Source organism: Pseudochaenichthys georgianus, chromosome 3 (genome assembly GCF_902827115.2).
Source record: "Pseudochaenichthys georgianus chromosome 3, fPseGeo1.2, whole genome shotgun sequence".
In the NCBI taxonomy this organism is placed as follows: Eukaryota; Metazoa; Chordata; class Actinopteri; order Perciformes; family Channichthyidae; genus Pseudochaenichthys; species Pseudochaenichthys georgianus.
Window position 1 is genome coordinate 14,805,502 of NC_047505.1, and position 22,273 is coordinate 14,827,774.

General features: G+C 41.0%; 2 protein-coding genes and 3 pseudogenes across 2 annotated transcripts; all 5 read right to left on the reverse strand.

The window, feature by feature from the left end:
• Nucleotides 1–1,494: 1,494 nt before the first annotated feature.
• LOC117441973 (high choriolytic enzyme 1-like) lies at nt 1,495–4,485 on the reverse strand (annotated as a pseudogene).
• A 1,680-nt stretch (nt 4,486–6,165) lies between these two features.
• On the reverse strand, nt 6,166–6,974 carry LOC117465902 (high choriolytic enzyme 1-like). The gene is given in 6 exon segments (XM_034108999.1): nt 6,166–6,492; nt 6,494–6,631; nt 6,633–6,722; nt 6,724–6,765; nt 6,767–6,844; nt 6,846–6,974. Coding segments are annotated over 6 exon segments (804 nt in total).
• A 3,885-nt stretch (nt 6,975–10,859) lies between these two features.
• LOC117465912 (high choriolytic enzyme 1-like) lies at nt 10,860–11,668 on the reverse strand (annotated as a pseudogene).
• A 3,894-nt stretch (nt 11,669–15,562) lies between these two features.
• Nucleotides 15,563–16,363, reverse strand: LOC117465920 (high choriolytic enzyme 1-like; annotated as a pseudogene).
• Nucleotides 16,364–20,290: 3,927 nt separating this feature from the next.
• Nucleotides 20,291–21,094, reverse strand: LOC117463980 (high choriolytic enzyme 1-like). Its single transcript, XM_034106515.2, has one exon. It carries the CDS (start codon nt 21,092–21,094, stop codon nt 20,291–20,293), a length of 804 nt encoding a protein of 267 aa, XP_033962406.1.
• Nucleotides 21,095–22,273: the final 1,179 nt, after the last annotated feature.

Sequence of the window (22,273 nt, forward strand, 5' to 3'; positions counted from 1 at the left end):
AAACATCTCCTTACTCAATATCAAGCCACGATTATTGTTTTTATTTTAAATTGTATAATGTCGGACTTTTTTTGTCGTCTGTGAGGAAAATAAATGGGGCTTAGAGCCTCAAAATACTTAAATCTGTATTTTTTTAAATCTTTTTTCCCTCTAATTTGTTATTCTTTTCTAAATAACACACTGTTATTTACTCAACAATAACACACAATTATCCTTGTTTTTATTTATTTGTTTGATTCCATAATCTCGGGCTTTTTTGGCGTCCGTCAGGAACTGAATTTCAAAATAAAAATAACCGGAAACAGACGTAGGCCTATAAGGGACATTTCGAGCATCATCGAGTTTAGGATGGCCGAAGACACTACACTACCAATAATCCCCAGCTATCGTTTAGGACTACAGTCCCCGTGATGAATCTTCAAGCTCTGGGATTGGATGTTGGAGTGGCAGTGCGCCAAGGTTACGCAGAGCGTAAACAGCTCTTTGAAATGGAAAGAAACCACTGCAGACTATCCAAAACTGGAATCAAACGCCCGCCGTCTCTATTGGGAACGTTTTCGTTTTTCCAACAATTACAAGTTGCCAGTATTAAACACATTGGTGTTATCAAATGTAAAACATATAATTAATAAATGGGTGAATGGGTGCGCAGTACAGATCGGGCATGTGGGCAGATCGGGTAGTGACACTGACAATCGCAATTATGCTCGAAATGTCCCTTCTAGGCCTACGTCTGTTTCCGGTTATTTTTATTTTGAAATTCAGTTCCTGACGGACGCCAAAAAAGCCAGAGATTATGGAATTAAACAAAAACATAAAAATAAGGATCATTGTGTGTTATTGTTGAGTAAATAACAGTGTGTTATTAAGAAAAGAATAACAAATTATAAGGAAAACAAGATTAAAAGAAATTCAGATTTCAGTATCCTGAGGCTCAGAGCCCCATTTATTTTCCTCACAGACGACAAAAAAAGTCCGACATTATACGATTTAAAATAAAAACAATAATCGTGGCTTGATATTGAGTAAGGAGATGTTTTTATGAACCCCACAGCTTCCGGTCTTCCAAGACCCGACAGGACAAAAAGACGTGTTGCAGGCACGAAACATATTACCAATATAAACACATTGCTTTTAAAATCGTTCTGTGTGACACGAAAAAAAGGGGGAAATCGTGTTGGTGAACACGAATCAATAGATTAAATGTCGTGACTAAAACACAAAACGCCGTGAGACTGGGTTGGCATATGTGTGTATTTTTTTTAAAAGACACAAATGATGAAAATAACTAGACAGCAATCAGTAATCTCTGCAGCACTTTTATTACAGATCATTTAGGGATATGATGACGGTCATATAATCTGCCGTTTGAACATTTGAAGAACAGTGAAATATTTGATGTTGATTCCATACGTCACAGTGTTTTTTGATTAATTACAGGAAAAACAAAGCAGAAAAAGTACGATTTTTTGGCATTTTTCATCAGCATTGTTATTAGCAACGGTAGAGCTTGTTGATCCTCACGATGTCCCCGCGGGACAGGCCCCTCCTCTGGCCGATCTGGACGTTGGGGTTTGGGATGGGGGTCATGGAGTCCTTTCCCCACTGGATGGAAAAGGCTGTTCTTCCATAGTGCATGATGGAGCTGTAGTCGTAGGGGGTGTTCAGGTTGTCGGTGTCGTGCCTTTCGAAGTTGTAGGCCATCTGCGGGTTGATGTTCTGCCAGTTGATCCTGACGTATGAGTCGCGGTCGCTCCTGGTCTGTTCGTGATGGAAGCCCAGAGCGTGGTTGATCTCGTGCTGGACGGTGCCGTGGTGGACACAGCCCTGCCTGTTCAGAGAGAGCACCTGTCTGCCTCCTGTTCTGCCCATAGAGGAGTAACATCCTCCCTTGTTCTCAATGCTGATGTAGTCGTACTGGTTCTGACGGGGGACGAAGCGGAGGCAGGTCTTGCTGTGGAAGGTATTCATAGCGTTGGTGATCGTCTGTCTCTCCGAGCTGGTGAATTGACTGCTCGTGGTGAAGGGGACCGTCACTAAGCCTCTGGAGCCTTTCTTCCACAGGCAGCTCTGGGACCAGCACTTCATGGCGTTTCTGGTTTTGGGAGCCAGCAGGTCTCCTTCCAGCAGGATCTCATCTGTGGCGTTGTTGGAGGTAAAATCCTGGTGGTGATGTCGACAGTGTCCTCTTCGTCTACTTCTTCTTCTTCATCTTCTTCGATTCCTTCCTCCTGGAGAGGAAGTGCCTGAGAGAGGCCGAGCAGGAGCAGCAGCAGCAGGCTGGGCAGAGGGAGTCATCTTCAGGGTCGGTCTGGAGGCTGTGGAGCTGCTGTGGAGAGACTCCTTGAAGCTTGATGTTTGACTCAGTTCAGTCCAGGGTCTTTATACTCTCCTCTACAGGTGTGTCTGCAGGAGGATTATGGGTTGGTGTCTACACTGCTAGGCCTGAACAAACCTCTGAAGGGAGGACTCCACAGACAAACCTGCTTTTTAAACATGTTTGTTGTTTCTGGTCATTAGATGGATCGCCTCAGCTTTATGTTGGATTTATTTAAGGAGACACTTTTCATGTTCCTCAGACAATAAGACCTCACATTATAACCTCTTTGCCAAACTAAGCTTAAGAAGGGTAATGTAAGTTAAAACTTGCAAGTGAGATTTTTTTTCTAAACATTTCTATTGATTGAATTATTTCAAATTCGCTTTTTATACTAATAGACATACACTATTTGGACAGGAACAGATCATTTATCCCAAACAAATACAAACAGCATCTGAATATTTGGAGACTGACCTGTCACTGGGTTGACACTTTATAAAATCAAGATAATTCCCTTTTTACATTTGTGGCAGAATTTGATGTCATGTGAGCAAAGGTTAAGAATTATAGTCAAAGGAAGCTCATAAGCTCAAAACGTCAGGTCTTGGCTTATGTTTGCCATCTCTGCAATCGTAGTTTAGCATGCAAGTATGCTAACGTTTTTAAATGAGTAATACACATACAGTACAGCTGAGCGAGGCCAATGGGAATGTCATTAGTTTTCGAGCTCTTTGGGAAAATATCAAAGTATAGGACCAATCAAAGTGTTGGCCTGATGAATGAGCTTTAGGAAAAGTCTGATATCAACGCAAGTGATTAAAATGTATTGTTAGGGGTCATGAATGTGTGCACCAAATTTCATGGCAATACATTCAACTAGCTGTGAAGAAACCATAGATGTCAACCTCATGTCGACCTTAAAGTAAATGTCTAGGTATCAAGTAAGTTGGTAGGAATACCTATCTTGGGCTCAGGAGAACTGTTGCAATATTATGGCAATTAATCCATGTTTAAAATAATTGTTCAGTCTGTCCGAAGCACATGATGAAACGTTATCACGTTTTTGACCCGTTACTAGTTGTTATCAGTTTCGTTGTGTTGCTACAGAAGAGGCAGATTGGGAAGACTGCAGCTACTGCAGGTTGTTAAAATAAAAGTGAAGCTTAACAATCACAGTTTTAAGCACCTGGTCAACATTGTGAATTCAAACAGAATAACGTGTTTAAGGTTTTTGCAGCAAAAAACGACTTGGTTAGGTTAAGGAAAGGATCCTGGCTTGGGTTACATTGGTATGTTTTTTTACGTATTACGTGACTTATAATAAGTCAATGTATTCAGTTATGTCTTCACACATGACACCGACAGCTGTCTCCTGGGTAAAATGTATGTCTTATTTGACCCGTCCATACATCCACCCATTAACCACCCATATACCCCACAGACCCTTTGTCTGCATGGACTTGTGGCTCCTTTCACCACATTATCTTACATAATTTCCTCCTTCGCTACGTCATTATTAGACCACTATAGATCCACATTGTATTTGTATCGGTGGGCAAACATGTGAATAAATGACAAAGGCTTTCTGAACCTACTAGAAGGTAAAGCAGACCCTTTCTAACCCATATCCATGAGGCAGCTGACGTCAGCATACCTACAGGCAGGCTGCTTGCATATTTAACAACACCAGAAGTCCTATAAAAAAACGTAACTGCTGTTCTGGAAGTCGTTCAAGATACCTGAAATTCTCTTTTAACCATCTGGATGAAAAGTTCAAGATTGCAAGTCAAAAGATCACTGGGTTCTTTAATTTTGTTGAAATTGTTTTATGCTGAGCTCTGTGGCCTAAATAATATGGTTATAAATGGGTTGTAAAAATATAATGGTTATACATGAGAGGCAGGACTTGGGGCCGACTAACAGTCAGTGATGTTCATCCTCAATTCATTTGTGTTCAGTTTTGATCAGAAAATGTTTTCAGTGCAAGATAAAGCTTGACATTAATTGCAGAACTGTAACTTTCACCTCACGATCCAATACTGATACAAAAATACAGAAATACACAATTCCTGTATGACTTTACAGTGAACTGAAACTGATAACATGATGTCATGCACCATGTCGGCATTGCATTCATGTGCATGTGCAACCCAGTCTCACGGCATTTCGTGTTATAGTCACGACATTTAATCCATTGATTCGTGTTCACCAACACGATCTTCCCCTTTTTTTCGTGTCACACAGAACGATTTTAAAAGTAATGTATTTATATTGGTAGTGTGTTTCGTGCCTGCAACACGTATTATTGTCCGTTCGGGTCTTGGAAGACCGGAAGCTGTGGGGTTCATAAAAACATCTCCTTACTCAATATCAAGCCACGATTATTGTTTTTATTTTAAATTGTATAATGTCGGACTTTTTTTGTCGTCTGTGAGGAAAATAAATGGGGCTTAGAGCCTCAAAATACTTAAATCTGTATTTTTTTAAATCTTTTTTTCCTTCTAATTTGTTATTCTTTTCTAAATAACACACTGTTATTTACTCAACAATAACACACATTATCCTTGTTTTTATTTATTTGTTTGATTCCATAATCTCGGGCTTTTTTGGCGTCCGTCAGGAACTGAATTTCAAAATAAAAATAACCGGAAACAGACGTAGGCCTATAAGGGACATTTCGAGCATCATCGAGTTTAGGATGGCCGAAGACACTACACTACCCATAATCCCCAGCTATCGTTTAGGACTACAGTCCCCGTGATGAATCTTCAAGCTCTGGGATTGGATGTTGGAGTGGCAGTGCGCCAAGGTTACGCAGAGCGTAAACAGCTCTTTGAATGGAAAGAAACCACGGCAGACTATCCAAAACTGGAATCAAAACGCCCGCCGTCTCTATTGGGAACGTTTTCGTTTTTCCAACAATTACAAGTTGCCAGTATTAAACACATTGGTGTTATCAAATGTAAAACATATAATTAATAAATGGGTGAATGGGTGCGCAGTACAGATCGGGCATGTGGGCAGATCGGGTAGTGACACTGACAATCGCAATTATGCTCGAAATGTCCCTTCTAGGCCTACGTCTGTTTCCGGTTATTTTTATTTTGAAATTAAGTTCCTGACGGACGCCAAAAAAGCCAGAGATTATGGAATTAAACAAAAACATAAAAATAAGGATCATTGTGTGTTATTGTTGAGTAAATAACAGTGTGTTATTAAGAAAAGAATAACAAATTATAAGGAAAACAAGATTAAAAGAAATTCAGATTTCAGTATCCTGAGGCTCAGAGCCCCATTTATTTTCCTCACAGACGACAAAAAAGTCCGACATTATACGATTTAAAATAAAACAATAATCGTGGCTTGATATTGAGTAAGGAGATGTTTTTATGAACCCCACAGCTTCCGGTCTTCCAAGACCCGACAGGACAAAAAGACGTGTTGCAGGCACGAAACATATTACCAATATAAACACATTGCTTTTAAAATCGTTCTGTGTGACACGAAAAAAAAAAGGGGGAAATCGTGTTGGTGAACACGAATCAATAGATTAAATGTCGTGACTAAAACACAAAACGCCGTGAGACTGGGTTGGCATATGTGTGTATTTTTTTTAAAAGACACAAATGATGAAAATAACTAGACAGCAATCAGTAATCTCTGCAGCACTTTTATTACAGATCATTTAGGGATATGATGACGGTCATATAATCTGCCGTTTGAACATTTGAAGAACAGTGAAATATTTGATGTTGATTCCATACGTCACAGTGTTTTTTGATTAATTACAGGAAAAACAAAGCAGAAAAAGTACGATTTTTGGGCATTTTTCATCAGCATTGTTATTAGCAACGGTAGAGCTTGTTGATCCTCACGATGTCCCCGCGGGACAGGCCCCTCCTCTGGCCGATCTGGACGTTGGGGTTTGGGATGGGGGTCATGGAGTCCTTTCCCCACTGGATGGAGAAGGCTGTTCTTCCATAGTGCATGATGGAGCTGTAGTCGTAGGGGGTGTTCAGGTTGTCGGTGTCATGCCTTTCGAAGTTGTAGGCCATCTGCGGGTTGATGTTCTGCCAGTTGATCCTGACGTATGAGTCGCGGTCGCTCCTGGTCTGTTCGTGATGGAAGCCCAGAGCGTGGTTGATCTCGTGCTGGACGGTGCCGTGGTGGACAGCAGCCCTGCCTGTTCAGAGAGAGCACCTGTCTGCCTCCTGTTCTGCCCATAGAGGAGTAACATCCTCCCTTGTTCTCAATGCTGATATAGTCGTACTGGTTCTGACGGGGGACGAAGCGGAGGCAGGTCTTGCTGTGGGAAGGTATTCATAGCGTTGGTGATCGTCTGTCTCTCCGAGCTGGTGAATTGACTGCTCGTGGTGAAGGGGACCGTCACTAAGCCTCTGGAGGCCTTTCTTCCACAGGCAGCTCTGGGACCAGCACTTCATGGCGGTTTCTGGTTTTGGGAGCCAGCAGGTCTCCTTCCAGCAGGATCTCATCTGTGGCGTTGTTGGAGGTAAAAATCCTGGTGGGTGATGTCGACAGTGTCCTCTTCGTCTACTTCTTCTTCTTCATCTTCTTCGATTCCTTCCTCCTGGAGAGGAAGTGCCTGAGAGAGGCCGAGCAGGAGCAGCAGCAGCAGGCTGGCAGAGGGAGTCATCTCAGGGTCGGTCCTGGAGGCTGTGGAGCTGCTGTGGAGAGACTCCTTGAAGCTTGATGTTTGACTCAGTTCAGTCCAGGGTCTTTATACTCTCCTCTACAGGTTGTCTGCAGGAGGATTAATGGGTTGGTGTCTACACTGCTAGGCCTGAACAAACCTCTGAAGGGAGGACTCCACAGACAAACCTGTCTTTTTAAACATGTTTGTTGTTTTCTGGTCATTAGATGGATCGCCCCTCAGTTGGATGTTGGGATTTATTTAAGGAGACACTTTTCATGTTCCTCAGACAATAAGACCTCACATATAACCTCTTTGCCAAACTAAGCTTAAGAAGGGTAATGTAAGTTTAAAACTTGCAAGTGAGATTTTTTTTCTAAACATTTCTATTGATTGAATTATTTCAAATTCGCTTTTATACTAATAGACATACACTATTGGACAGGAAACAGATCATTTATCCCAAACAAATACAAACAGCATCTGAATATTTGGAGACTGACCTGTCACTGGGTTGACACTTTATAAAATCAAGATAATTCCCTTTTTACATTTGTGGCAGAATTGATGTCATGTGAGCAAAGGTTAAGAATTATAGTCAAAGGAAGCTCATAAGCTCAAAAACGTCAGGTCTTGGCTTATGTTTGCCATGTCTGCAATCGTAGTTTAGCATGCAAGTATGCTAACGTTTTTAAATGAGTAATACACATACAGTACAGCTGAGCGAGGCCAATGGGAATGTCATTAGTTTTCGAGCTCTTTGGGAAAATATCAAAGTATAGGACCAATCAAAGTGTTGGCCTGATGAATGAGCTTTAGAAAAGTCTGATTCAACGCAAGTGATTAAAATGTATTGTTAGGGGTCATGAATGGTGCACCAAATTTCATGGCAATACATTCAACTAGCTGTGAAGAAAACCATAGATGTCAACCTCATGTCGACCTTAAAGTAAATGTCTAGGTATCAAGTAAGTTTGGTAGGAATACCTATCTTGGGCTCAGGCAGAACTGTTGCAAATAGTTAGGCAATTAATCCATGTTTAAAATAATTGTTCAGTCTGTCCGAAGCACATGATGAAACGTTATCACGTTTTTGACCCGTACTAGTTGTTATCAGTTTCGTTGTGTTGCTACAGAAGAGGCAGATTGAGGAAGCTGCAGCTACTGCAGGGTTGTTAAAATAAAAGTGAAGCTTAACAATCACAGTTTTAAGCACCTGGTCAACATTGTGAATTCAAACAGAATAACGTGTTTAAGGTTTTTGCAGCAAAAAACGACTTGGTTAGGTTAAGGAAAGGATCCTGGCTTGGGTTACATTGGTATGTTTTTTTTACGTATTACGTGACTTATAATAAGTCAATGTATTCAGTTATGTCTTCACACATGACACCGACAGCTGTCTCCTGGGTAAAATGTATGTCTTATTTGACCCGTCCATACATCCACCCATTAACCACCCATATACCCCACAGACCCTTTGTCTGCATGGACTTGTGGCTCCTTTCACCACATTATTTACATAATTTCCTCCTTCGCCTACGTCATTATTAGACCACTATAGATCCACATTGTATTTGTATCGGTGGGCAAACATGTGAATAAATGACAAAGGCTTTCTGAACCTACTAGAAGGTAAAGCAGACCCTTTCTAACCCATATCCATGAGGCAGCTGACGTTCAGCATACCTACAGGCAGGCTGCTTGCATATTTAACAACACACAGAAGTCCTATAAAAAAACGTAACTGCTGTTCTGGAAGTCGTTCAAGATACCTGAAATTCTCTTTTAACCATTGGATGAAAAGTTCAAGATTGCAAGTCAAAAGAATCACTGGGGTTCTTTAATTTGTTGAAATTGTTTTATGCGAGCTCTGTGGCCTAAATAATATGGTTATAAATGGGTTTGTAAAAATATAAATGGTTATACATGAGAGGCAGGACTTGGGGCCGACTAACAGTCAGTGATGTTCATCCTCAATTCATTTGTGTGTCAGTTTTGATCAGAAAAATGTTTTCAGGCAAGATAAAGCTTGCATTAATTGCAGAACTGTAACTTTCACCTCACGATCCAATACTGATACAAAAATACAGAAATACACAATCTCTGTATGACTTTACAGTGAACTGAAACTGATAACATGATGTCATGCACCATGTCGGCATTGCATTCATGTGCATGTGCAACCCAGTCTCACGGCATTTCGTGTTATAGTCACGACATTTAATCCATTGATTCGTGTTCACCAACACGATCTTCCCCTTTTTTTCGTGTCACACAGAACGATTTTAAAGTAATGTATTTATATTGGTAGTGTGTTTCGTGCCTGCAACACGTATTATTGTCCGTTTCGGGTCTTGGAAGAACGGAAGCTGTGGGGTTCATAAAACATCTCCTTACTCAATATCAAGCCACGATTATTGTTTTTATTTAAATTGTAATAATGTCGGACTTTTTTTGTCGTCTGTGAGGAACATAAATGGGGCTTAGAGCCTCAAAATACTTAAATCTGTATTTTTTTTAAATCTTTTTTCCTTCTAATTTGTTATTGTCTTTTCTAAATAACACACTGTTATTTACTCAACAATAACACACAATTATCCTTGTTTTTATTTATTTGTTTGATTCCATAATCTCGGGCTTTTTTGGCGTCCGTCAGGAACTGAATTTCAAATAAAAATACAGCCGAAACAGACGTAGGCCTATAAGGGAATTTCGAGCATCATCGAGTTTAGGATGGCCGAAGACACTACACTACCCATAATCCCCAAGCTATCGTTTAGGACTACAGTCCCCGTGATGAATCTTCAAGCTCTGGGATTGGATGTTGGAGTGGCAGTGCGCCAAGGTTACGCAGAGCGTCAACAGCTCTTTGAAATGGAAAGAAACCACTGGCAGACTATCCAAAACTGGAATCAAACGCCCGCCGTCTCTATTGGGAACGTTTTTCGTTTTTCCAACAATTACAAGTTGCCAGTATTAAACACATTGGTGTTATCAAATGTAAAACATATAATTAATAAATGGGTGAATGGGTGCGCAGTACAGATCGGGCATGTGGGCAGATCGGGTAGTGACACTGGACAATCGCAATTATGCTCGAAATGTCCCTTCTAGGCCTACGTCTGTTTCCGGTTATTTTTATTTTGAAATTAAGTTCCTGACGGACTGCCAAAAAAGCCAGAGATTATGGAATTAAACAAAAACATAAAATAAGGATCATTGTGTGTTATTGTTGAGTAAATAACAGTGTGTTATTAAGAAAAGAATAACAAATTATAAGGAAAACAAGATTAAAAGAAATTCAGATTTCCAGTATCCTGAGGCTCAGAGCCCCATTTATTTTCCTCACAGACGACAAAAAAAGTCCGGACATTATACGATTTAAAATAAAAACAATAATCGTGGCTTGATATTGAGTAAGGAAGATGTTTTTATGAACCCCACAGCTTCCGGTCTTCCAAGACCCGACAGGACAAAAAGACGTGTTGCAGGCACGGAAACATATTACCAATATAAACACATTGCTTTTTAAAATCGTTCTGTGTGACACGAAAAAAAAAGGGGGAAATCGTGTTGGTGAACACGAATCAATAGATTAAATGTCGTGACTAAAAACACAAAACGCCGTGAGACTGGGTTGGCATATGTGTGTATTTTTTTTAAAAGACACAAATGATGAAAATAACTAGACAGCAATCAGTTAATCTCTGCAGCACTTTTATTACAGATCATTTAGGATATGATGACGGTCATATAATCTGCCGTTGAACATTTGAAGAACAGTGAAATATTTGATGTTGATTCCATACGTCACAGTGTTTTTGATTAATTACAGGAAAAACAAAGCAGAAAAAGTACGATTTTTGGCATTTTTCATCAGCATTGTTATTAGCAACGGTAGAGCTTGTTGACCTCACGATGTCCCCGCGGACAGGCCCCTCCTATGGCCGATCTGGACGTTGGGGTTTGGGATGGGGGTCATGGAGTCCTTTCCCCACTGGATGGAAAAGGCTGTTCTTCCATAGTGCATGATGGAGCTGTAGTCGTAGGGGGTGTTGGTTGTCGGTGTCGGTCGTGCCTTTCGAAGTTGTAGGCCATCTGCGGGTTGATGTTCTGCCAGTTGATCCTGACGTATGAGTCGCGGTCGCTCCTGGTCTGTTCGTGATGGAAGCCAGAGCGTGGTTGATCTCGTGCTGGACGGTGCCGTGGTGGACGACAAGCCCTGCCTGTTCAGAGAGAGCACCTGTCTGCCTCCTGTTCTGCCCATAGAGGAGTAACATCCTCCCTTGTTCTCAATGCTGATGTAGTTGTACTGGTTCTGACGGGGGACGAAGCGGAGGCAGGTCTTGCTGTGGAAGGTATTCATAGCGTTGGTGATCGTCTGTCTCTCCGAGCTGGTGAATTGACTGCTCGTGGTGAAGGGGACCGTCACTAAGCCTCTGGAGCCTTTCTTCCACAGGCAGCTCTGGGACCAGCACTTCATGGCGTTTCTGGTTTTGGGAGCCAGCAGGTCTCCTTCCAGCAGGATCTCATCTGTGGCGTTGTTGGAGGTAAAAATCCTGGTGATGTGGTGATGTCGACAGTGTCCTCTTCGTTACTTCTTCTTCTTCATCTTCTTCGATTCCTTCCTCCTGGAGAGGAAGTGCCTGAGAGAGGCCGAGCAGGAGCAGCAGCAGCAGGCTGGCAGAGGGAGTCATCTTCAGGGTCGGTCTGGAGGCTGTGGAGCTGCTGTGGAGAGACTCCTTGAAGCTTGATGTTTGACTCAGTTCAGTCCAGGGTCTTTATACTCTCCTCTACAGGTGGTCTGCAGGAGGATTATGGGTTGGTGTCTACACTGCTAGGCCTGAAAAACCTCTGAAGGGAGGACTCCACAGAAAACCTGCTTTTTAAACATGTTTGTTGTTTCTGGTCATTAGATGGATCGCCTCAGCTTTATGTTGGATTTATTTAAGGAGACACTTTCATGTTCCTCAGACAATAAGACCTCACATTATAACCTCTTTGCCAAACTAAGCTTAAGAAAGGGTAATGTAAGTTTAAAACTTGCAAGTGAGATTTTTTTCTAAACATTTCTATTGATTGAATTATTTCAAATTCGCTTTTTATACTAATAGACATACACTATTTGGACAGGAACAGATCATTTATGCCAAACAAATACAAACAGCATCTGAATATTTGGAGACTGACCTGTCACTGGGGGTGAGTTGACAATCTTTTACTAAAATCAAGATAATTCCCTTTTTACATTTGTGGCAGAATTTGATGTCATGTGAGCAAAGGTTAAGAATTATAGTCAAAGGAAGCTCATAAGCTCAAAACGTCAGGTCTTGGCTTATGTTTGCCATGTCTGCAATCGTAGTTTAAGCAAGTATGCTACTTTTAAATGAGTAATACACATACAGTACAGCTGAGCGAGGCCAATGGGAATGTCATTAGTTTTCGAGCTCTTTGGGAAAATATCAAAGTATAGGACCAATCAAAGTGTTGGCCTGATGAATGAGCTTTAGGAAAAGTCTGATATCAACGCAAGTGATTAAAATGTATTGTTAGGGGTCATGAATGTGTGCACCAAATTTCATGGCAATACATTCAACTAGCTGTGAAGAAACCATAGATGTCAACCTCATGTCGACCTTAAAGTAAATGTCTAGGTATCAAGTAAGTTGGTAGGAATACCTATCTTGGGCTCAGGAGAACTGTTGCAAATATTATGGCAATTAATCCATGTTTAAAATAATTGTTCAGTCTGTCCGAAGCACATGATGAAACGTTATCACGTTTTTGACCCGTTACTAGTTGTTATCAGTTTCGTTGTGTTGCTACAGAAGAGGCAGATTGGGAAGACTGCAGCTACTGCAGGTTGTTAAAATAAAAGTGAAGAAGCTTAACAATCACAGTTTTAAGCACCTGGTCAACATTGTGAATTCAAACAGAATAACGTGTTTAAGGTTTTTGCAGCAAAAACGACTTGGTTTAGGTTAAGGAAAGGATCCTGGCTTGGGTTACATTGGTATGTTTTTTTACGTATTACGTGACTTATAATAGTCAATGTATTCAGTTATGTCTTCACACATGACACCGACAGCTGTCTCCTGGGTAAAATGTTATGTCTTATTTGACCCGTCCATACATCCACCCATTAACCCACCCATATACCCCACAGACCCTTTGTCTGCATGGACTTGTGGCTCCTTTCACCACATTATCTTACATAATTTCCTCCTTCGCTACGTCATTATTAGACCACTATAGATCCACATTGTATTTGTATCGGTGGGCAAACATGTGAATAAATGACAAAGGCTTTCTGAACCTACTAGAAGGTAAAGCAGACCCTTTCTAACCCATATCCATGAGGCAGCTGACGTCAGCATACCTACAGGCAGGCTGCTTGCATATTTAACAACACCAGAATTCCTATAAAAAAACGTAACTGCTGTTCTGGAAGTCGTTCAAGATACCCTGAAATTCTCTTTTAACCATCTGGATGAAAAGTTCAAGATTGCAAGTCAAAAGATCACTGGGTTCTTTAATTTTGTTGAAATTGTTTTATGCTGAGCTCTGTGGCCTAAATAATATGGTTATAAATGGGTTGTAAAAATATAATGGTTATACATTAGAGGCAGGACTTGGGGCGACTAACAGTCAGTGATGTTCATCCTCAATTCATTTGTGTTCAGTTTTGATCAGAAAATGTTTTCAGTGCAAGATAAAGCTTGACATTAATTGCAGAACTGTAACTTTCACCTCACGATCCAATACCTGATACAAAAATACAGAAATACACAAGTCCTGTATGACTTTACAGTGAACTGAAACTGATAACATGATGTCATGCACCATGTCGGCATTGCATTCATGTGCATGTGCAACCCAGTCTCACGGCATTTCGTGTTATAGTCACGACATTTAATCCATTGATTCGTGTTCACCAACACGATCTTCCCCTTTTTTTCGTGTCACACAGAACGATTTTAAAGTAATGTATTTATATTGGTAGTGTGTTTCGTGCCTGCAACACGTATTATTGTCGTTCGGGTCTTGGAAGACCGGAAGCTGTGGGGTTCATAAAAACATCTCCTTACTCAATATCAAGCCACGATTATTGTTTTTATTTTAAATTGTATAATGTCGGACTTTTTTTGTCGTCTGTGAGGAAAATAAATGGGGCTTAGAGCCTCAAAATACTTAAATCTGTATTTTTTTAAATCTTTTTTTCCTTCTAATTTGTTATTTCTTTCTAAATAACACACTGTTATTTACTCAACAATAACACACAATTATCCTTGTTTTTATTTATTTGTTTGATTCCATAATCTCGGACTTTTTGGCGTCCGTCAGGAACTGAATTTCAAAATAAAAATAACCGGAAACAGACGTAGGCCTATAAGGGACATTTCGAGCATCATCGAGTTTAGGATGGCCGAAGACACTACACTACCCATAATCCCCAGCTATCGTTTAGGACTACAGTCCCCGTGATGAATCTTCAAGCTCTGGGATTGGATGTTGGAGTGGCAGTGCGCCAAGGTTACGCAGAGCGTAAACAGCTCTTTGAAATGGAAAGAAACCACTGGCAGACTATCCAAAACTGGAATCAAACGCCCGCCGTCTCTATTGGGAACGTTTTCGTTTTTCCAACAATTACAAGTTGCCAGTATTAAACACATTGGTGTTATCAAATGTAAAAACATATAATTAATAAATGGGTGAATGGGTGCGCAGTACAGATCGGGCATGTGGGCAGATCGTGGTAGTGACACTGACATACGCAATTATGCTCGAAATGCTCCCTTCTAGGCCTACGTCTGTTTCCGGTTATTTTTATTTTGAAATTAAGTTCCTGACGGACGCCAAAAAAGCAGAGATTATGGAATTAAAACAAAAACATAAAATAAGGATCATTGTGTGTTATTGTTGAGTAAATAACAGTGTGTTATTAAGAAAAGAATAACAAATTATAAGGAAAACCAAGATTAAAAGAAATTCAGATTTCAGTATCCTGAGGCTCAGAGCCCCATTTATTTTCCTCACAGACGACAAAAAAAGTCCGACATTATACGATTTAAAATAAAAACAATAATCGTGGCTTGATATTGAGTAAGGAGATGTTTTATGAACCCCCACAGCTTCCGGTCCTTCCAAGACCCGACAGGACAAAAAAGACGTGTTGCAGGCACGAAACATATTACCAATATAAACACATTGCTTTTAAAATCGGTTCTGTGTGACACGAAAAAAAAAGGGGGAAATCGTTGTGGTGAACACGAATCAATAGATTAAATGTCGTGACTAAAAACACAAAACGCCGTGAGACTGGGTTGGCATATGTGTGTATTTTTTTAAAAGACACAAATGACTGAAAATAACTAGACAGCAATCAGTAATCTCTGCAGCACTTTTATTACAGATCATTTAGGGATATGATGACGGTCATATAATCTGCCGTTTGAACATTTGAAGAACAGTGAAATTATTGCCTGCTTGATTCCATACGTCACAGTGTTTTTTGATTTAATTACAGGAAAAACAAAGCAGAAAAAGTACGATTTTTTGGCATTTTTCATCAGCATTGTTTATAGCAACGGTTAGAGCTTGTTGATCCTCACGATTTTCCCCGCGGGACAGGCCCCTCCTCTTGGCCGATCTGGACGTTGGGTTTGGGATGGGGGTCATGGAGTCCTTTCCCCACTGGATGGAGAAGGCTGTTCTTCCATAGTGCATGATGGAGCTGTAGTCGTAGGGGGTGTTCAGGTTGTCGGTGTCGTGCCTTTTCGAAGTTGTAGGCCATCTGCGGGTTTTGATGTTCTGCCAGTTGATCCTGACGTATTGAGTCGCGGGTCGCTCCTGGTCTGTTCGTGATGGAAGCCCAGAGCGTGGTTGATCTCGTGCTGGACGGTGCCGTGGTGGACGCAGCCCTGCCCTGTTCAGAGAGAGCACCTGTCTGCCTCCTGTTCTGCCCATAGAGGAGTAACATCCTCCCTTGTTCTCAATGCTGATGTAGTCGTACTGGTTCTGACGGGGGACGAAGCGGATGCAGGTCTTGCTGTGGAAGGTATTCATAGCGTTGGTGATCGTCTGTCTCTCCGAGCTGGTGAATTGACTGCTCGTGGTGAAGGGGACCGTCACTAAGCCTCTGGAGCCTTTCTTCCACAGGCAGCTCTGGGACCAGCACTTCATGGCGTTTCTGGTTTTGGGAGCCAGCAGGTCTCCTTCCAGCAGGATCTCATCTGTGGCGTTGTGGAGGTAAAAATCCTGGTGGTGATGTCGACAGTGTCCTCTTCGTCTACTTCTTCTTCTTCATCTTCTTCGATTCCTTCCTCCTGGAGAGGAAGTGCCTGAGAGAGGCCGAGCAGGAGCAGCAGCAGCAGGCTGGCAGAGGGAGTCATCTTCAGGGTCGGTCTGGAGGCTGTGGAGCTGCTGTGGAGAGACTCCTTGAAGCTTGATGTTTGACTCAGTTCAGTCCAGGGTCTTTATACTCTCCTCTACAGGTGTGTCTGCAGGAGGATTATGGGTTGGTGTCTACACTGCTAGGCCTGAACAAACCTCTGAAGGGAGGACTCCACAGACAAACCTGCTTTTTAAACATGTTTGTTGTTTCTGGTCATTAGATGGATCGCCTCAGCTTTATGTTGGATTTATTTAAGGAGACACTTTTCATGTTCCTCAGACAATAAGACCTCACATTATAACCTCTTTGCCAAACTAAGCTTAAGAAGGGTAATGTAAGTTTAAAACTTGCAAGTGAGATTTTTTTTCTAAACATTTCTATTGATTGAATTATTTCAAATTCGCTTTTTATACTAATAGACATACACTATTTGGACAGGAACAGATCATTTATCCCAAACAAATACAAACAGCATCTGAATATTTGGAGACTGATCTGTCACTGGGTTGACACTTTATATACAGTACGGGTCATTACCAAGTGAAATACAAAAACACACAGACATCTTTAACTACTAAAATCAAGATAATTCCCTTTTTACATTTGTGGCAGAATTTGATGTCATGTGAGCAAAGGTTAAGAATTATAGTCAAAGGAAGCTCATAAGCTCAAAACGTCAGGTCTTGGCTTATGTTTGCCATGTCTGCAATCGTAGTTTAGCATGCAAGTATGCTAACGTTTTTAAATGAGTAATACACATACAGTACAGCTGAGCGAGGCCAATGGGAATGTCATTAGTTTTCGAGCTCTTTGGGAAAATATCAAAGTATAGGACCAATCAAAGTGTTGGCCTGATGAATGAGCTTTAGGAAAAGTCTGATATCAACGCAAGTGATTAAAATGTATTGTTAGGGGTCATGAATGTGTGCACCAAATTTCATGGCAATACATTCAACTAGCTGTGAAGAAACCATAGATGTCAACCTCATGTCGACCTTAAAGTAAATGTCTAGGTATCAAGTAAGTTGGTAGGAATACCTATCTTGGGCTCAGGAGAACTGTTGCAAATATTATGGCAATTAATCCATGTTTAAAATAATTGTTCAGTCTGTCCGAAGCACATGATGAAACGTTATCACGTTTTTGACCCGTTACTAGTTGTTATCAGTTTCGTTGTGTTGCTACAGAAGAGGCAGATTGGGAAGACTGCAGCTACTGCAGGTTGTTAAAATAAAAGTGAAGCTTAACAATCACAGTTTTAAGCACCTGGTCAACATTGTGAATTCAAACAGAATAACGTGTTTAAGGTTTTTGCAGCAAAAAACGACTTGGTTAGGTTAAGGAAAGGATCCTGGCTTGGGTTACATTGGTATGTTTTTTTACGTATTACGTGACTTATAATAAGTCAATGTATTCAGTTTATGTCTTCACACATGACACCGACAGCTGTCTCCTGGGTAAAATGTATGTCTTATTTGACCCGTCCATACATCCACCCATTAACCACCCATATACCCCACAGACCCTTTGTCTGCATGGACTTGTGGCTCCTTTCACCACATTATCTTACATAATTTCCTCCTTCGCTACGTCATTATTAGACCACTATAGATCCACATTGTATTTGTATCGGTGGGCAAACATGTGAATAAATGACAAAGGCTTTCTGAACCTACTAGAAGGTAAAGCAGACCCTTTCTAACCCATATCCATGAGGCAGCTGACGTCAGCATACCTACAGGCAGGCTGCTTGCATATTTAACAACACCAGAAGTCCTATAAAAAAACGTAACTGCTGTTCTGGAAGTCGTTCAAGATACCTGAAATTCTCTTTTAACCATCTGGATGAAAAGTTCAAGATTGCAAGTCAAAAGATCACTGGGTTCTTTAATTTTGTTGAAATTGTTTTATGCTGAGCTCTGTGGCCTAAATAATATGGTTATAAATGGGTTGTAAAAATATAATGGTTATACATGAGAGGCAGGACTTGGGGCCGACTAACAGTCAGTGATGTTCATCCTCAATTCATTGTGTTCAGTTTTGATCAGAAAATGTTTTCAGTGCAAGATAAAGCTTGACATTAATTGCAGAACTGTAACTTTCACCTCACGATCCAATACCGATACAAAAATACAGGAAATACACAATTCCTGTATGACTTTACAGTGAACTGAAACTGATAACATGATGTCATGCACCATGTCGGCATTGCATTCATGTGCATGTGCAACCCAGTCTCACGGCATTTCGTGTTATAGTCACGACATTTAATCCATTGATTCGTGTTCACCAACACGATCTTCCCCTTTTTTTCGTGTCACACAGAACGATTTTAAAAGTAATGTATTTATATTGGTAGTGTGTTTCGTGCCTGCAACACGTATTATTGTCCGTTCGGGTCTTGGAAGACCGGAAGCTGTGGGGTTCATAAAAACATCTCCTTACTCAATATCAAGCCACGATTATTGTTTTTATTTTAAATTGTATAATGTCGGACTTTTTTTGTCGTCTGTGAGGAAAATAAATGGGGCTTAGAGCCTCAAAATACTTAAATCTGTATTTTTTTAAATCTTTTTTTCCTTCTAATTTGTTATTCTTTTCTAAATAACACACTGTTATTTACTCAACAATAACACACAATTATCCTTGTTTTTATTTATTTGTTTGATTCCATAATCTCGGGCTTTTTTGGCGTCCGTCAGGAACTGAATTTCAAAATAAAAATAACCGGAAACAGACGTAGGCCTATAAGGGACATTTCGAGCATCATCGAGTTTAGGATGGCCGAAGACACTACACTACCCATAATCCCCAGCTATCGTTTAGGACTACAGTCCCCGTGATGAATCTTCAAGCTCTGGGATTGGATGTTGGAGTGGCAGTGCGCCAAGGTTACGCAGAGCGTAAACAGCTCTTTGAAATGGAAAGAAACCACTGCAGACTATCCAAAACTGGAATCAAACGCCCGCCGTCTCTATTGGGAACGTTTTCGTTTTTCCAACAATTACAAGTTGCCAGTATTAAACACATTGGTGTTATCAAATGTAAAACATATAATTAATAAATGGGTGAATGGGTGCGCAGTACAGATCGGGCATGTGGGCAGATCGGGTAGTGACACTGACAATCGCAATTATGCTCGAAATGTCCCTTCTAGGCCTACGTCTGTTTCCGGTTATTTTTATTTTGAAATTAAGTTCCTGACGAACGCCAAAAAAGTCAGAGATTATGGAATTAAACAAAAACATAAAAATAAGGATCATTGTGTGTTATTGTTGAGTAAATAACAGTGTGTTATTAAGAAAAGAATAACAAATTATAAGGAAAACAAGATTAAAAGAAATTCAGATTTCAGTATCCTGAGGCTCAGAGCCCCATTTATTTTCCTCACAGACGACAAAAAAGTCCGACATTATACGATTTAAAATAAAAACAATAATCGTGGCTTGATATTGAGTAAGGAGATGTTTTTATGAACCCCACAGCTTCCGGTCTTCCAAGACCCGACAGGACAAAAAGACGTGTTGCAGGCACGAAACATATTACCAATATAAACACATTGCTTTTAAAATCGTTCTGTGTGACACGAAAAAAAGGGGGAAATCGTGTTGGTGAACACGAATCAATAGATTAAATGTCGTGACTAAAACACAAAACGCCGTGAGACTGGGTTGGCATATGTGTGTATTTTTTTTAAAAGACACAAATGATGAAAATAACTAGACAGCAATCAGTAATCTCTGCAGCACTTTTATTACAGATCATTTAGGGATATGATGACGGTCATATAATCTGCCGTTTGAACATTTGAAGAACAGTGAAATATTTGATGTTGATTCCATACGTCACAGTGTTTTTTGATTAATTACAGGAAAAACAAAGCAGAAAAAGTACGATTTTTTAGCATTTTTCATCAGCATTGTTATTAGCAATGGTAGAGCTTGTTGATCCTCACGATGTCCCCGCGGGACAGGCCCCTCCTCTGGCCGATCTGGACGTTGGGGTTTGGGATGGGGGTCATGGAGTCCTTTCCCCACTGGATGGAGAAGGCTGTTCTTCCATAGTGCATGATGGAGCTGTAGTCGTAGGGGGTGTTCAGGTTGTCGGTGTCGTGCCTTTCGAAGTTGTAGGCCATCTGCGGGTTGATGTTCTGCCAGTTGATCCTGACGTATGAGTCGCGGTCGCTCCTGGTCTGTTCGTGATGGAAGCCCAGAGCGTGGTTGATCTCGTGCTGGACGGTGCCGTGGTGGACGCAGCCCTGCCTGTTCAGAGAGAGCACCTGTCTGCCTCCTGTTCTGCCCATAGAGGAGTAACATCCTCCCTTGTTCTCAATGCTGATGTAGTCGTACTGGTTCTGACGGGGGACGAAGCGGAGGCAGGTCTTGCTGTGGAAGGTATTCATAGCGTTGGTGATCGTCTGTCTCTCCGAGCTGGTGAATTGACTGCTCGTGGTGAAGGGGACCGTCACTAAGCCTCTGGAGCCTTTCTTCCACAGGCAGCTCTGGGACCAGCACTTCATGGCGTTTCTGGTTTTGGGAGCCAGCAGGTCTCCTTCCAGCAGGATCTCATCTGTGGCGTTGTTGGAGGTAAAAATCCTGGTGGTGATGTCGACAGTGTCCTCTTCGTCTACTTCTTCTTCTTCATCTTCTTCGATTCCTTCCTCCTGGAGAGGAAGTGCCTGAGAGAGGCCGAGCAGGAGCAGCAGCAGCAGGCTGGCAGAGGGAGTCATCTTCAGGGTCGGTCTGGAGGCTGTGGAGCTGCTGTGGAGAGACTCCTTGAAGCTTGATGTTTGACTCAGTTCAGTCCAGGGTCTTTATACTCTCCTCTACAGGTGTGTCTGCAGGAGGATTATGGGTTGGTGTCTACACTGCTAGGCCTGAACAAACCTCTGAAGGGAGGACTCCACAGACAAACCTGCTTTTTAAACATGTTTGTTGTTTCTGGTCATTAGATGGATCGCCTCAGCTTTATGTTGGATTTATTTAAGGAGACACTTTTCATGTTCCTCAGACAATAAGACCTCACATTATAACCTCTTTGCCAAACTAAGCTTAAGAAGGGTAATGTAAGTTTAAAACTTGCAAGTGAGATTTTTTTTCTAAACATTTCTATTGATTGAATTATTTCAAATTCGCTTTTTATACTAATAGACATACACTATTTGGACAGGAACAGATCATTTATCCCAAACAAATACAAACAGCATCTGAATATTTGGAGACTGATCTGTCACTGGGTTGACACTTTATATACAGTAAGGGTCATTACCAAGTGAAATACAAAAACACACAGACATCTTTAACTACTAAAATCAAGATAATTCCCTTTTTACATTTGTGGCAGAATTTGATGTCATGTGAGCAAAGGTTAAGAATTATAGTCAAAGGAAGCTCATAAGCTCAAAACGTCAGGTCTTGGCTTATGTTTGCCATGTCTGCAATCGTAGTTTAGCATGCAAGTATGCTAACGTTTTTAAATGAGTAATACACATACAGTACAGCTGAGCGAGGCCAATGGGAATGTCATTAGTTTTCGAGCTCTTTGGGAAAATATCAAAGTATAGGACCAATCAAAGTGTTGGCCTGATGAATGAGCTTTAGGAAAAGTCTGATATCAACGCAAGTGATTAAAATGTATTGTTAGGGGTCATGAATGTGTGCACCAAATTTCATGGCAATACATTCAACTAGCTGTGAAGAAACCATAGATGTCAACCTCATGTCGACCTTAAAGTAAATGTCTAGGTATCAAGTAAGTTGGTAGGAATACCTATCTTGGGCTCAGGAGAACTGTTGCAAATATTATGGCAATTAATCCATGTTTAAAATAATTGTTCAGTCTGTCCGAAGCACATGATGAAACGTTATCACGTTTTTGACCCGTTACTAGTTGTTATCAGTTTCGTTGT